General features: G+C 41.4%; 1 protein-coding gene across 1 annotated transcript; it reads left to right on the forward strand.

Moving 5' to 3' along the window:
- Window positions 1-6,878: 6,878 nt before the first annotated feature.
- On the forward strand, window positions 6,879-13,686 carry ccdc137 (coiled-coil domain containing 137). The gene is made up of 6 exons (XM_027009143.2): window positions 6,879-7,002; window positions 10,112-10,248; window positions 12,167-12,389; window positions 12,555-12,637; window positions 12,727-12,806; window positions 13,104-13,686. Exons 1-6 carry the CDS (start codon window positions 6,935-6,937, stop codon window positions 13,302-13,304), a joined length of 792 nt encoding a protein of 263 aa, XP_026864944.1. The 5' UTR covers window positions 6,879-6,934; the 3' UTR covers window positions 13,305-13,686.
- Window positions 13,687-15,821: the final 2,135 nt, after the last annotated feature.

Here is a 15,821-nt window from a genome sequence, read left to right on the forward strand (position 1 = left end):
TGGCCTGATTTAGTGCCTTAGACATCTTCTCTCCTCATGTGGAGAGACTCCAGGCGAAAGCGTACAATCTTGAGCCAAGTGCAAATGGCACATCTAGAATCAGCTCTAGAACATGTGAACTTTCTTTTTCCAGAAATAACCAAGCAACACCACATAGCCAGTGAAGGAACAACTGAGCACTTTCTAATCATTTTGTTTATTTATTTCATTATTTATTTATAGGTGGCTATGTACTGTGTACACAAAGAGCTGTGCCTGCTGCATGGTTCTGCTGACATGGGCATGCAAATCCTCAAATTAAAGCTAGCACTCTACACTCACAGACATCATTTGATTTCAAATCCCATGTCCTGGAGAAGGGACCAATGTCCTGGGGAAGAAATTGTGCTGAACGTCATTTATTGTAACCTCAGTCTCTCTGCCCCTGTGGAAAATGCCCTACCTACTCCTCAGGGATCAACATCTCCGTTCATTGGCAGAAATGACCCGAGCGGAGCCTCCCACTTCCATCTTCGAGCCTCTCTTAGAAAAGCAGATGAGTGTGAGTGGGGTTGTTTGTGTGAACACTGCTTTGGTCGACAGCCCATATTTCCTTGAGTGGAAAATCCCTACACAGTAGCAGCCAGTGTACCTACTGAGCTAGGACTCTCCCACACTGTTTCCAAGAGCCCCCACCTCCACCTGACCAGTCTTCCATAGATACTCCGCCTACACCCAACTGCTTTCCATTCACCGCTTTTATTAACCCCCGTTGAATAATCTCCACATCTTACAGCATCAAATAATTGAGTTCTTTTATAATCATGTTTGCACAGTGGTCCCCCTCATAGCCTCAGGAATTAAGATACCACCCCATCCTTATTAACCACCAATCAAAAGTCAGAACAGTAACCCATTAGCAATATTACATCAAGTGGTATTATGCAAAATATCTGCTGAAAGACGGACAGTCCTGTTATCACTCTGGGTTTCATTCGGTTTCGTTCAGTTTTATGCATCTCGTGCTTTTTAACCGTAGACATGTCATGAATGGCCACACTGAAATCCCCTACCACAACTAAGCCAAAAGCAACAGCTATGAAGAAAACAGCCTAAGATGACACAAGGATGAAACCTTGAGAGGAGGCAAGACTTGATGGGGAAACAGATCCTCATCTGGTGGCACTGCGTTATCAACCACAAACCTTACAAGAGCTTTTCTCCCTTACAAAACCTCCTAGAGTGACAGCAGGCAGCTTATCGGAGGATATTTGTCAATGTCCTTGTTTCATCAAAAAACTGAAGATTATCAGTGGTCAAGTTCTGAGTCACTTCAGAGAGGTGATTTGGAGGCAGGTTACTGTAATACAAGCTTGGATTACAGTTACCTCTGATACCTCTCTTGCAGGGTGACTCAGCATACAGTTCCAGAGGCCTTTAGTAGGATCTGCATCCAAAAAACATGGTGATGTCACTTCATTACTGGCACCTCCTTGTCTGAGGCCCAAGTGGGCGAAGTAGAGTTTTGGCATCTTTTTGCAAAGGAAAATCAAACTTCCTGGGCCATTCCATTCCTGGGTTCGCAGAGGAGGAAACGAAGAATTAAAATAGACAACTGCAGGTGTCACTGGAGACCGACAAGTTAAAAGTTTATTGGGCTTCCACACTGCTGGCCAAAAGTGACTTAAATGGCAGACAGTTCTCAACACAGCACTAATACTGACCTGGTAGGAGCATGGTGTTGGGGGCTGGACTGCTGTATCAGGTGCATCAGTGTCACTGCTGGCTTGAGAGTGTTTCCCACCCAAAAGCAACGGTCCTGTGGCAAGAGACTCACCACTGATGAAGAGCTGAAGGATGGCTAACAAATTGCTCATGGCAAGAAATGGACTATACACTCTAACTGTACACCTGAAAGGTGATTCTAATAAATAGGTGTTTCTAATAAAGTTGTTGGTGAGTGTACAGTATGTTCTTTGTGGGACAAGTTAATGAACCACCTTTACCCATCCGTTCCTGGCCATCCCAGTCAGATATTAAATTTGATACAGGAGCAGCCATAAATGCACAAATGAGGCCAAATGCATAAATCACTGGTGCAGAACTGAGTTGCCAAGGGCTGATTGAAAAATAATAGATATGGATTTCAGGGTAAGCTTTAAAACATTTTTATATTTGTGTTTAATATTTTTAGGACCACACACTGTATTTTCTGAGTCCATGTAAGAATCCTCAAAACTAGCAATGAACTGCTTGTAGGACACCACTTTTTGATATTAACCCATGAAATCAGTTGTTTATAATTGTGTTCAACAGGATCATATAAGATATTATAATTTACAACTGCTTACCATATCAGACCAGTTTCATTTACAACTGCTTACCACATATCTTACTATGCACCACATAGATCAGTATAGAAATCTATTGAATCTTGATCATAAAGGCTGAAATAAATGAAAATAGTGTCTAAATAAGAGAAATAGGAGCGGAAGGCTATACAGTATAACACAGAGAAACAAGAGAAAGGCTATACAGTATGAGAGGTTTGGCCCACCACATGCAGTGGGAGGATCTTTTGTTTATGGTCAATGTGTGCAATGTGTTGGGCATTGTTGAAGTAGCGTGTTGTTTGTGTGGTAGTGTTGAAACGTAGCATTCGTAATTGTTAGTCTAACTCGTGTTAATGTTAATGGAAATAATTGTTAATGTTAGTCATCGTCAGTGTTCATGTAGTGTGCGTTACTGTTTACATTGTTTGTGTTACACGTGAGTGCCCCGTTGTCATTGGTGTTTTGTGTTATTAAATGTCTCGCACGTTGAGAGAGTCTGTGCGTCCTGCTCCACGCCCTTCGGCACTCAGGCTCACGTTACCGAAACAGAAGAGGAAGGCTATACAATATGACAGCGAGAAACCAAAGGGGAAGGCTGTAACGTTTAAGGGTTGAGGAGGATGCAGGGACGATGCGGGAGACTGACCAGCCTGGCGGGGAGTGTCCCTCGCCAGCTTAGGTAGCGGCGAGTGTCCTGGCTTCGGCACATGCGCGTCGGGAAGCGCACCAGCTGTGTTGCCCGGTTCCGGTGCTGGTGCCACTGCCTTTTTGCCTTCATGAGGCTTTGGCGTGGGCGCATGTGCTCTGGGGCTCTTCACCTTAGGCGGGGGAGCGTCCTCCTCCTCCAACGATGCCTCCCTGCTAGCCACCCAGGTTAGCCTGCTCACTCTTGGGCGGCGTGCCCTAGGTGGTGCCTTAAGTGTTAGAAGCTCCTTGTTCTCTAAGCTTTTGGCATCGCCATGGGAGGGAAGATCCCTATGAGGGTCCTCTGCTACCGTCATTGGACCTTCCTCCTCCTCGGAACCCCTATCGGACCGCAGACAGACGTCGCTGCACTCCTCTGTCTCTCCGTAATCTCTGTATCCCCTATGATCATCCAGGCAGGGGTCATAGGACCCAGCAGAGTCCATCTCCGAGTACCGGTCCTCTTGGTCCGGCTGTCCTCCGTAGGCCTCTGCAATGTCCAATCCCGGACCATACACAGGGGCCCCCCCCAAAAAAAATTGATCAGCGGGTTCCTCCCTCCCTGTAGTTCCATGAAGCGAGGCCAGGATGAGGGAAAGTCTCTCCACTGGAACGTAGGAGTCCACAGAGTCCAACTCTGAGGACTGGAAATCGTTATACCAGTCCAGGTCGCCCGCCGGGGTTCCGTACAGCTCCCCTGCTTCCGCACCTGGACCTGCACCTGGAGTCAGGAGGGTGCCCAAGAACACTTCCTTTCCTCCCCTTCTTCTTTTCGCCTTTCCCAGGCATCCTTGGTAGGTCGGTGTTTCTTTAACGTTTAAGCATTAAACAGGATGCGGGGACGAGGCACATTGAACAAAAACATCTCGTTTTAATATCAATGTAACATGCACGACTCAACACACACACACTACATGGGCGAAACACCGTCAACTTCAATGATACGGCATGAGACTTATATACATGCAATACAATTACACATAACAAGGATCAGGTGAACGAAATGAGAGGGCGTGGCTATACGGACACAGACACACAGGGGGAGGGGCCGTACCGTGACAAAGGCTATACAGTATGACAGAGATGAGAAGGTGTCCAAGAGTGAGAACAGGGAAAATGTCTGAAAATGAGCTGGAACAGTAGGTGAGACATGCAGAAACTTACAAGAAGAAGACCATTTTAATTTGAAATAATGAATTATAAAATACAGACAAATATATATCTTATTCTAATGTTAATGTGACACTGGAATTTTCCGGTATCTCTGGACCCAAATTTAGAGCATCTAGCGTGGTAGATTTTGCAGAAACAAAAAACAGAATACAAATTCCACCCCTCCTTCAAAGATTATTTGTAAGAAAGTATTCATAACACTCCTTTCCTTCATAAAATAAGGAATTCATACAGTTCTCAATGCTACTAGCACTCCAAAGGTGAGTCACTTGGCACCAGAAATGTTCTGTAATTTACAGACTATCCATATGAGTCTAAATGAACATGATTTCCTGAACACCCAGAGCCTTTCATGCTGAACCCAGGAGCTTCTATTAATTCCCCACACTTTCCTTGGCCTTCAGCAGATTTTGTGCTGAAATGCATCTACTCAGACAGGTCTAAAAATTCCAGCAGTGTTTCTAAGCATTATTATTCGTACAAATACAGGCAGCATGGTGACACAGAAAGGTAAACATGTCACAAAAGGGATGGTGTTGGGACTGGAGCCACTGGTTATGTGGGAGTGGAGCTCAGTCAGGATCCCATGAGTCAGGCCACTCTCCCTGTGTAAATGGCTAGCCTGTCTGCCAGTTAAAAAACCCTGTTGTTCCTTGAAGTGGCATTTAAACATTATCTGAGTGTCCCTCACTGGCCAGCTGGGTCATGGAAACATTTGGTCAGCTGTTGTAGTTGTGAAATTGAAGTGGCCCGCTTGGGTCATTCAGACCACAAGGGATATGAAAGCTTCTATATTTCTTTCTATTTTCACCTAATTGGCCTTGTCATGGGTTGAGCACTAAGTTGAATATTAATATAGCACAAAACTTTAGTTCTGCCTCTAACATGTTATATTCATATAACATTAATTTGTTTACTTTGCCCATGTTATATTAATATTAAAAAACTAAACATTTGTTTGGCCCATCTAACATGGCCAGAAAACAGGGTGATGGTATCTGTCTATGACTGATCTTGTTGACTTTAAGGCCCTAAACTTCCATTATCTATTAGATAACTCATAGCCATTTAATCTTTATTTAACAAATTTTAACCATTTTAAACCTGAGCTATTGTAATTGGTGATTATACAAACAAATTTACACAGACAATAATAAACCAGATGATTTAATTGCTAATACCTTTTAACAATACTAGATCAGCTTGGAACTATTCTGTGTGTAAAATGAAAACATGTTTTACATGTATACTAGAATACATCATGGATGAAAACATTGCTGCAGGAATTAGCTATTAATTTAATTGACGTCAGGTATAATTACCCTATTAAATCCAATGTAAGTCAATAGGCAGACAGAGAATTTGCAACTGTTACATTTATAATTTTAATATATAATTTAAACACATTACTCCACTTCTTCGCTCCCTTCATTGGCTCCCAGTAGCTGCATGCATCAGATTTAAAACCTTGATGCTTGCCTACAAAGCCAAAAATGGACCAACCCCTTAGTACATGAGGTCAATGGTCAAAGCCCGATCCGTACCTCGAGTACTTTGAGTACTTCGAAGTACAGCTCAACTTGAAATACCTTGCTTCAGGTCTCATGGACAACAAGCATCAAGACTATTTTCTGTCCTGGCTCCAAGATGGTGGAATGAACTCCCACTTGCTGTCCAGACAGCAGAGTCCCTTGCACTCTTCAAACGCAGACTGAAGACCCATCTATTTGCAGAATATCTAAAGGACAACTGACCCTGCTCCCATACTGACTGACTAAATTAGTACTTATTGCAGGGTATTGTTTATTACACTGATGTTGTTTCACAAACTCTAGCACTTATTGTTTATTGCATTTATCATTGTTTAAGATAGACCTTATGTATTTTGCATTTCTAGGTATCAGCATTGATCCCTGTATTTCTACAGTATTCTAGTGCATTGGTATGTTGGACTCTAACCTACTGTACTGTACTAGGATGTATTCTATGAGTGAAAGACAAAGCACTTTTTTAAGTCATTCTGGATAAGAGTGTCTGCTAAATGCCGTAAATGTAAATGTAAATTGTTTTAGTTTAAGACCACTTTTAGACACTAGCAAGCACACCACTAGGTTGTGCAGTTTAACCTCATTGCACTCTGCTAGCATATCAATGGCAAGGTCCAACTTAATTTGTAGGTGGGATGTCAGCAGCATCTCCTCTCTGTCAGTCACATCAGCCATAGAACATGTTGTATCTCAGTGATATGACCTAAAAATGTACTAACCCACAATGATTTTCAACTTTTTTCTTGATTTATACCAGAATAGCACTGTTAGGCTACTGATTATGTTTGTGAATGGTCATAAGGTTTGGGCCTGTCTAATGAGACCTCGCTGCTAGTAACTCAATGAACTCAGACTACATCTGCAGCCCAGAAACAACTATTTCTTTTAACTGATAACTGATAGGGCCTACAATTAGATATTTTACTTGATTTAACTGAAAACAATATGCATTTTCCCCTTTCATTTTAAGGAGATATGTTAAAATTATGATCTTATGATTGCAGTCACGAAAGCCACACAGCTGAACACATTTAGAGTGGTCAGGCCCTTTTTCTTTCTCAATAACTGCCTTTAGACCATTAGGGCCTCGCACAGACAATCAGTAGATGGCAGTATTGTCCTTGTGTCTCTATTCTGACATTTTGTTAGAGTACCTAAAGAAGCGGCATCATGTTTGGCCACATGGGTTTGCGAAGGAAGTGAAAATTAAAGGCAAGCATGGGCAAAAAGACTCAAAATAAAGCCTTCGAATCTTCTGATGCACAGAAGAAGGAAATAATTAAAAGGTAAATCGAAATAATTATAACCCATGAGCAAACATCAGCGGTGGTCCTGTTATCAACAGACCTGTTAGCTAGCTGGCTAGTTTTGCTGTCACGTCGTGCCGTAGATGCGTTTATGCAAAAGACGAGTTTATGTTGCCTTCTACACTTTGACATGTGGGCATAAAGATGTGGAGATTCCTACACCGGGCAACCCAGAATTACTTAAAACGATTTACTAATAACAGCAAGACACTAATACTTGCACAGATACTAAGTGAAAGCGATATTGATATTGTGGTCATTGTTTGCATCAGCCAAGTTAATTAGCTAGCTCTGTCTGTTAATACAGCGGCATGCAGTAAAGAAACCTCTGCCTAAAAGCCTTATTTTAGCTTTGCTTTGTATTTGAATATGCAAAATTGGTTGATGACCGTTAAGCTAGTTAAGAGGTCAAAAGGGGAGTTTGCTTTTACACTAACACTGCACAGAGCACAGCATGCATGCAACTCAAAACACTAGAGAAACTGCAGTAGCAATATAATATCACATGCAAAATGGCTAATACCCGCTCTTCCTTATAGTGGCATAATTTATCAACATTATTATTATTATTTATACTACAATGGTTGTAATAACTTGACACAATGATTATGATAGAATGTATTAAAATACCAGCTATATTTGGACGTTTTGGGAGGGTTAAAGTAAAGTGTATTTCATATTCTTGTGATGAGAGGACTCACCCCAAAATGAACCTAGTTGAACCTGAGTATGTGAGACCCGGACAAACTGGGTGAGCCACCAACTGGTATTGAAACCCAAGTGTGGAGCAGCTAGGGAGCTTGGAAACAACAACAACAACAAAATACAATAAAACCAAAAACACGAGGCTCAACCAGGAGCTTGGACTTGGGGGAACTCCAGGGTGAAAACTCAAGGCAGGGATAGAACTGCCTCTCTTGGCTGACATGCTCAAAAGGACAACAAAAGGAAAACTAAAATGGACAAACGTGGCTTTCCCAACCATGGCAGAACAGGCTAGAAAAAGCAGGGCAGAGGAATCCCATGAGCTAGGAGAACTCTGGGGAGGGTTGCTGGAACCTAAACTTACAGCTCGTACTACAGTTTAATAGTAAATATTCATTGTTTACACTCACTGCAGTTACACAGTTAGACACTACAGCCCAACCGTTGCTGGGCACAATTTGCTAGCCACACTCCGACTTTTTATCAACAATGACACTGACGTGTGAAAACCCCTAAGAGCAGCATTCCAGAATAATACCCACAACCAGGGCATTACCATGTCAGTGTTATGATGAGATGGGCCACAACCCAAAAAATATCCAGATGGCAGTGGGCCTCTTCGGAATATGACCCATGATGAATGGGGTAGAGCACAGAATCACCAAATGTGTATTGTGTCTGTTAGGCTACAGCCTGTAACTTACAGTTTTCACGTATAAAGTAGGTATAACCAATAAAGTGGCCAGAGAGTGTAGCTGTAAGGGAGGTGCTTCTGATAAAGTGGATGGTGAATGTATGAGAGTATATGCATTCACCGAAATGTTTCAGAGTAGGATTACACCAGCTGCTGTGAATGTCTTTAAATCTCCCCATTTCAAGACTGGTGGAAGTTTTCAGAAAGAGCAGTCTATCTTATTTTTATTGCTGTTCTGAGCAGGGCAGTTTTTCATTTTAGTGCAACCTAGTGTGTGAGGCTCTTTCTTCTGTATGTGTCAGAACCAGTCACACACCTGTCATGTGTTTACATAATCGCATACATCATTGTCCAGCAGACATTTTATGTTATAATGCCATTTCCAAGGCTACAAAACGCAGGTAGACTGGGTTAGCATACTACATAAATGAGCATGCAAAATGGGTAGAGTAACCTCAGACTGGCAAACTGGACTGGTGCTCCAATGATGAGGAAATCACACTCTTCAGACATCCAGGAAAGGCTGAGGGCAGGGTCCTGAAAAGGAGAATTCGCCTCATAGTTGAACTAAGGACACGGGAGGAACAATGTGGTTTCCGTGCAGGGAGTGGAAAAGTGGACCAGCTCTTATCAGGCTTTGTGAGGGACCATGGACTATGCCTACCCGGTCTACATGTGCTCTGTGGACTTGGAAATGACAAATGACCGTGTAGCTGCATAAGTTGTGGCAGGTGATGCAGGATTACAGAGTCACAGTTTCAGGCAATTTAGTCTCTGTATAAATGCAGTAAGAGCGGTGTCCATATTTTTTCTGTTAAGTTCGGAGACGTTCATTGTGGGTGATGGGCTCCACCAAGGGCGTGTCTTGTCTCCACTCCTGTTTTGTTTTCATGGATGGTATATAAAAATGAAGCCAAGGATGCAGTGATGTCCAGTAAGGAGGGCTAGAGGTGGCATCTCTGTTATTGGCAGATGTCCTCTTAGCAGCGTCTGTCATGGACCTTCGACACACACTTAAGTATTTTACAGCCATATGTGAGGCGGATAATCAGCACTGAGGTCTAGGTAGCGTCCTGGAAAAGAACAGAATGCTCCCGTCACGTGAGAAGACAAAAACTTGAGGAGTTCAAGTATATTGGGCTTGCGCTCACCTGGTAAAACAGGTAAAGCAAGTAGTTTGGTAGACAGCACCATGGTTATGCCTTCAGTACCCCAGGACCCCACATGCTGTCACACTGCTACATGTAATTGAAAGTGGTGAATTGGAAACTAGTCCTAGGCTGAAACTTTCTGTGTACTAAATAGTCTATTGTCCCCGTCCTCTGATTACGAGACAAGGATAGTGAGTGAAAGAGTGAAATTGCAAGTATAAGCAGTAGAATTGTTATAGGATGTGGAGCTCTGCAATCCTTAGAGCAGAGCTGCTGCTCCTCAAGACTGAAGGCGGTTGGAGGTGGTTTGGGCATCTCGTCTCAGGTGTGGGGACTATACCCCACAGCTGGCCTGGGAGTGTCTGGGTGCCCCTGAGGAGAAGCTGCTGTCTGTCACAGGCAATATCTGGGCTGTTCTACTCAGCCTGTTCCCACCACAAGCCTCCCCAGGGAAGGTGGGACGATGCTGTGTGTTGTGCCTATTTCTACATCTGTTTTTTATTGTTACTGATTGCCTTTTTTATATTTCATTCCTTAGTAAAAAGAAGCTAAAGAAACATGCGAGACCTGGAGCAGAAGAACATCTGGAACATATACCTTTCCGTCTGCGTGAAATTATGAAAAGCAAAGAGAAAATGAAAATGGGATCCAGAAAACTGAAGAGAATGATGAGAGGTATGAAGTGAAGCAGTGCTCAGTGACCTCAATCCTCTTCACTCCATTATCAGAGTCCCTCTAAAAGCACAGCACAGGAGCTTCTTGCATTTCCTGTTTTATTCATTTGAATCCAAATGTCCAAAATAGTGAGTTTAATATCTGGGTACCTGTGGTCATGTGTTTGGGCTTGCCTATTTTAGGTGATTCTATATAAGTGTTGGGACAGAAAATTATAGTAAGGAATGTATTGTTTTCAGTTTACACTTGGTGTGCTAAATATACTAGACTATGCTAAGTACCATTAACATTTACAGCATTTAGCGGACGCTGTTATCCAAATCAACTTAGTTGTAACTGAAGACAACTTGAGCAATTGAGGGTTAAGGTCCTTACTCAGGGGCCCAATGGTGGCAAATTGGTGGTGGTGGAGCTTGAACCAGCAACCTTCTGCTACACTGTATAATACACTGTAATACAGTGTAATACACTGTAGTATACATTAAGTTCAAAAAAGAAGCCAAGTGCAGAACCAAAAGCACTTGTGACAGACAGTGACAGGTGAAAGTGGGAATATTTGACGTGTGCAGGTGAGTGGTGACAACTGGTCCAGCTCAGCAGGTGCCGGCTGTGACCAGGGCGCCATCCCGTGGCCGCACCGTCCAGAACCAGGCGCCTGAGTTTTCCCCTCACATTCCAGGTACCGTGATCCCCTGTCTCACAGTAACTGGAATATAGAATACAACTATATACTATATTGCATAGTACAAATGGTTATCTGATTTTGTGTAAAAAATAAAATAAAAAAAATTCTAAGAGCTCAGGCATTTTTGTATAATGCTTTTATTTAGATTTTTATTACTGTTTAAAATTTTCCAGATCTTTGCTCAATGCCAAATTATTATTTTAAAATTACATTTTAAATATTGTTTGCCGATTAGACATTAGACAGCTGATTAATCAATTAATTATTGTCATAAAAGACATAATCCAGAATAATAAAATCTAAATGCATTAGTCAAATATTTTTAAAACTAATCTCTAGCTACAAACTCTGGGGCATATGGTTCATTACATTCTTACATTGTACTAAGAAAAACCCATTAATGTCAATCTCCCAAAGGCAGATGTTTCGAGGCATCCCCAACAGCTGCTATTAATCTTTGTTAATGTGTTTCAAGTAAGCAGTACTGAGTGAGCTTCACTTGTAAAAGTTAGTAGACATGATCAAATGCATTTAACTGTTTGGTAAAAATACATTTTATATATATATATATATATATATATATATATATATATATATATATATACACACACACACACACACACACACACACACACACATACACACAAAATCAGAATGGGAAACTCAGTGATGGGAAACTCAGTGATGCTGAGTATACTGAGGATTCTGGGACTGAGGAAAAACATCCAGTGAAAGGGGATCCTGTGGACGTAACTTGCTGATGAAAGGGGACAGAGGAACATTTCAGGAATCGTTCTGATGAATAGCTGTCCCCAGTCAAGCATGTTGCAGTCCAATACAGCGCTGGTGTTCCAGCTAACTTGTTTGACCACACAACTCGTCATTCCTCAGCACGAATGGCTTTAGCAACAGACAAGCAGTTCGAATGCCACTGCTTTCTAAGAGAAACAAAGACAAGACTCCAGTGGGTAAAAGCGCAATAATTTGCAGTGGAAAAACCTGGTCAGATCAATTCAAAATGTGAAAGCAACATGAATTGATGAGTCATTCTTGTCAGGTGCTTTTCAGGTGTCAACAATTCAGGCTGGTGTGTGCATGCATGCGTGGTGGTGGTGGGGTGGGGTCCAGATGTGCTCACCCCCAAAACCGCTCAGATCGCTCTATTTCTCAGTGATAACTTTATGCACTTCTACTGTAATATTCCTCACATATATTCCTCATTCCTTAATTTAGCTGCAAAGTCCACGCAGGAGGAACCAGCCCATGACCTGGACGATATTCCAGTTCCGCACTTTCGTAGAGGAAAGAAGGAGACTGTGCCAGCTTATCTGCACCGCATGGAGCGAGAAACACAACATGTTCTTTTCCTCACCAAGAACCAGAGAGAGCGACAGCCCGAGCTACAGCTGCAGGAGAACGAAACAAAGTCAAAGCACAAGTCTGAAAAAAAGAAAAAGTTAGTGGCTTAAGGGTCATTTCCCCTTTTTTGTTTATTTACTTCTAATCAGCATTAACTCTTTTGTTCATGATAACATGCTTTTGATCTTGCAAGCTGATGCGTTTCTGCCTGTGCATGCGTACTGCTCTGTATGCATTTTCTCATTGATGTGTTTCTGTTTAGGTTTGACCAAGGGAGATTGCAGCGGCTTCAGAAGAAAAAGCTTGAGAAACGGGAAGAGAGAGCAGAGAAGGAGATGTTTGTAGGCATGTACTTCATTTGATGCTTTCATTTCTGAAATTCGTCTTCAGAATAGGTTATTGTAATTTGATGTTCATTTGACTTCTTCCTGAAGATGAAATACAATTTGGAGAGGTTGCCATGGCACCTCCATCACTCACTACCAAACCAAAGAAGGCCGCAGAGAAATTGCAGGTAAACTAGAACATGCGTCCTCTTTTATGAGAATTGTTTTTGCTTTGTGTCATGTTTACTGTATTTTGTTTAGATAATGGAAAATGTAATGTGACCCTGTAGGAATCCTCATTAAAGTAATGCTTCACCTACCTTAAACTCAAATGCTGGTAATAGTGAATTAAACCTACCAGTTGCAAATGATCATAAAGCATTATCATCCTAACTTGTTATGCATCTTTCATTCTTTATTTTCTTTAGCATCTTGATAGCTTTTAACCACGCATTGCTATATGTGTGCATTGTGAATTCCTCTAGGGGGCATCCACAGGTCTACTTCTGAGTTCTATGCTTGGTCACAGTGTGGTTTCAACATCCAAGCCCTCTATGGCGAGGCAGAGGATGATGGAAGAAGAGCGTGAGAGGGTGGTGCAGGCCTACCGCCACCTGAAGATGCAGAAACAGGAGCAACAGGAGAGGCAGAAGACGGGCTTAAACAGACTACGGCATCCCCAGTGAGCTCCTCAGGAACACTTCAAAATACTCTGCTGCCTGCAAGATACGGCAGAGGAGAGAAGATCATTATCTCTTCATAATGTTCATAATGTTTAAGATGATGGGAGGTCAGTGATCTGTGAAGATAAAGTAACCCACATGCCTGTAGGTTCTGGATTTAAGATGATGCGAAGTCAGTGATGTGTGAAGATAAGCAGCCCACAGGCCTGGAGGCCAGCTGTATGAGCAGAGAAGACTACATGACATACAGGCTTAAATTTTTTTATGGAGAAGAAAATGTGTAAAAATAACAGTAGTAAAAAATAATCCACTCAACTACACAAGTGGAGGTAAATAAACTTTACACTGAAATAAACTCAGAAAGGCTCAGACCTAATAAAAATTATTTTGACAAAACTTGTATTGTGGTACTTGGTGGTGGTATGATGTATACTTATACAAAGTAGTCTAAATGATGCAAATGAAATGTGCCATGGTTACAAAACATATTAAACATGTAAACAGTTTCAAAGGTCAAAATGAAATGTGTAAAAATGGAATTCAGTGCAGTAGGGATAGGGTTCCATTCAAAGGTTTTCATAATTGCAAAACCCAGGCCTGCTAAATCTGTAGTTACCAGGATCAGATACAATGGGGACAATGGCAGATCCTTTACCGTTCACAGCTTTTTTATATACCTTTCTTGAAATCTGACAAATATACATGAGGTTTCAGCTTTGTTCAGTAATGTTCTTAGCTGAAACAACAGTAATAAGATATTGTACTGCTTAAAGAGGACTGTGGGTTAATATGTAGATAATGTTTTTGTCTGCGCTAAAGGGGTTAAAACAAAGTTTTAGTGTCTGTTGTAGGGGGAACCTTACAGTACCATAATCTGTATAATCTAGAGAGTTTGATTATTATGAATCATTATTATGATGGGCAATGGAGCTATCCCAGGCATGTGTTCAGATAGTGGAAACTCGCCACAGAATAATCCCTCCCTAGAACACTCATGGACACAAGTAACTGGAAATGTTTTAAAGTTCTCTCAGAAACTGACATTACATATATCAGCACTGTATTTAACACACTGTTTCACATCTGTTCTATTGTTTCACTGTTTTATTCTCCAAAAAGACTTTGGAGAACAGAAACCTGAGACTCATGCCTGGCAGGTGTCATCTGGATAATACCCAAGATGTTGTCACCCACTATTACCTTCAGTTCCAAAGAGAAAATCTCTCTTAAAAAATCAAGAATGAGTGTACCTTGGTATATAAAGTCTGGGTAATCTGAAATGTTCAGAACTAATATTGGATATGTGGCTTTCTTTAAAAACTGATTGGGCTGCCAATTTAAACATATGGGGTTTTAATTTATCTTACGCCTGGTGGACACTACACAACTTTCAAAATCTCAGCATCATTATATTGCACACAGAACATATTTATCATCTGTGACCTGATGTTTTGTGGATGTAGCAGTATGTACATCACAAGAGCAATCTCTCACCTAGAGAGGTCTCCTAAGAAGTGCACCGAATCCCTAAATCCTACTCTTTAACAAAATCACATACCAGAACTCTACATCATATGCCTGTCAGAATGGAGCCTGAGCAACTGAATATTGGTTATTTCTGCACTCATTTAAACAGCAGCAAGAAAATAGTGAATTAATGAAAATTGTGGATGAAGTATTGGTTAGGGAGGTGGTTTGTTTTGCAGAACGTTTACATTACATGAGTGGTCATCTATGACAGGAAAATTGGCTAAAATTGTGAAGTGTTCACTGGGCATGATTAGTATTAATGATTAGAGACCCTGTCCCATCTATGCTGCTAATTGTCAGTACAATCAGTTTTCTTTTATATACTCCCCAAAATCCCTTGTAAATTCCAAAGGGAAACAATTAGGCCCAGATGTCCTATTGTATCATTGAAACACTACATAGTGTTCAAAGTATAGTTGTAGTGGTTAATGCTAGTCAAGAGAAGTAGACCTTGAAAAACTGGCAGGTGGATAGGAAGCCCTCACAAAATGGCTGCAAGATTGCACTCCAAGTTGACTGGAGTAGATGCTAGCCGAAAGTGTTTAAGAAGAGTTATGTTAACTTACTGCAGAAGTGATTGTATTATAATGCTAAGGGACTCAAGGGTGCATGGTTGGAGGCTGGAAGTGTTACTGAAGAAAATCTGACAGAATTATTGCCCATTTTAAACAACTATTGATGGCCTTAAACCAAAATTTGCAAAAATGTTGAACATGGCAAAGTCTACCTTTGAGAACTACACAACAATTATAAGTGGTTGAGCTATCAATTAAGACAGAATAATGAGAGTAACACAGACTAAACCTCATGTCTCATGTCCAATTAGAGGACAGCCAGTCTCATGCTTTTGAACACTTGAGTATTGGTTCCTGCAGGTAATATTTAAGGGATTTTCTCATGTGATTATCATACTAGGATTGTAATCTGATTTCCTTATGATGACTTTCTATAACTAGCCTATCAAATTCCAAGTTGAATGCATCATTACCA

The sequence above is a fragment of the Electrophorus electricus genome, chromosome 1 (assembly GCF_013358815.1).
Source record: "Electrophorus electricus isolate fEleEle1 chromosome 1, fEleEle1.pri, whole genome shotgun sequence".
Taxonomy (NCBI): Eukaryota; Metazoa; Chordata; class Actinopteri; order Gymnotiformes; family Gymnotidae; genus Electrophorus; species Electrophorus electricus.